The 1,610-nt window shown below is 37.1% G+C and overlaps 1 protein-coding gene across 1 annotated transcript; it reads left to right on the top strand.

Moving 5' to 3' along the window:
- LOC101085730 (olfactory receptor 6C74) lies at nucleotides 1-1,400 on the top strand. Its single transcript, XM_011284064.3, has one exon. The coding sequence runs from the start codon at nucleotides 462-464 to the stop codon at nucleotides 1,398-1,400; it is 939 nt and encodes a 312-aa protein (XP_011282366.1). The 5' UTR covers nucleotides 1-461.
- The last annotated feature ends 210 nt before the right edge of the window (nucleotides 1,401-1,610 follow it).

Genomic DNA, 1,610 nt, shown 5'->3' on the forward strand with positions numbered 1-1,610 from the left:
AGGAGTAATAGAGAAAAGAGACACGATTAGCAAAGAAGAATGAGCCAGGTGATGGTGTAAAATAATGTAAATGTAAACTAAATAGATTGGAAAAAATTGCAACTACAGAAGATGCAAGTTAAAATATTATGACAGTTTTTCTGTTTCTTTCTTTGTTTCTATTTTAATATGACTTTGTAAATGCCATATATTATCCTTTTGGAATGCCTGAATTTATGACACTTGAGAAAAGAAACTCAGAGAGTTGCACTGAGTTAGTGAAATTCTGAGTACAAATTATATGAGCGAATTTTTAGAGGCTGTTACCGCTGACTAGCAGAATATCGAAGGAGTTTAGGTGTCAGTAGCAACATGTATATGGATGATCTCAAGATAATAGGTATCTCATACAGCCTTATCTCCTTTAATTCTCATTTTTTTTCTTATTCCTTATTTTATTATTTCATTGGTAGAAGTCAGCCATGAGAAACCACACCACGGTAACAACCTTCATTCTTCTTGGACTGACCGATAACCCACAATTACAAGTGGTTATTTTTCTTCTCCTTTTTTTCACCTATATGTTGAGTGTCACTGGGAATCTAACCATAATCACCCTCACCCTGTTGGATTCTCATCTAAAGATACCCATGTACTTCTTCCTCCGAAGCTTTTCATTTTTAGAAATCTTATTCACAACTGTCTGCATCCCCAAATTTCTTGTCAGCATGGCAACAGGTGACAAGACCATTTCTTACAACAGTTGTGCAACACAGCTGTTTTTTACTACTGTCTTGGGTGCAATCGAATTTTTTCTTCTGGTTGCCATGTCTTATGACCGCTATGTAGCCATCTGCAAACCCTTGCATTACACCACCATCATGAGTGACAGAGTCTGCAACTTGTTGGTCTTTGCTTCATGGTTGGCCGGTTTTATAGTAATTGTCCCACCACTCCTTGTGGGTCTCCAGCTAGACTTCTGTGCAGCCAACACTGTAAATCATTTCTTCTGTGATTTTACTCCTATATTACAGCTCTCTTGCACAGACACAGCTGTAATAGAATTAATGGCATTTCTCTCAGCCATTTTGACACTCCTGGTTACACTGGTATTAGTGATTCTCTCCTATGCAAACATCATCAGGACTATTCTGAAGATACCTTCTTCTCAACAGAGGAAGAAAGCCTTTTCTACATGTTCTTCTCACATGGTGGTTGTGTCCATTTCTTATGGCAGCTGCATCTTCATGTATGTGAAGCCTTCTACAAAGGAGAGAGTGTCTTTAAATAAAGGGATAGCCTTGCTCAGTACTTCTGTTGCCCCCATGTTGAATCCCTTCATTTATACACTGAGAAACAAACAAGTGCAAGATGCTTTTAGGCACATGCTCAAAAAGATTAAGATTTTCTCAAGTAAGTGAAGCATTTTAGTGATATTACTGAGGTTATGAGTAAAATAAAGCAAGAAGGGTAGAGTGTTTCACAGAGCTCTTCAAAGTTTGTATTCAAAATAATACTGTTTTTCTTGACATAATTTTCATAATGGCCTGCCTAACTTCCAAAGCCTAATTCTTTCCCTTATCTGTCCTTTCTTTGGACCAAAATTATTTGCCTTTTTATTTGGTGCTTTT

Source organism: Felis catus, chromosome B4, assembly GCF_018350175.1.
Source record: "Felis catus isolate Fca126 chromosome B4, F.catus_Fca126_mat1.0, whole genome shotgun sequence".
NCBI lineage: Eukaryota > Metazoa > Chordata > Mammalia > Carnivora > Felidae > Felis > Felis catus.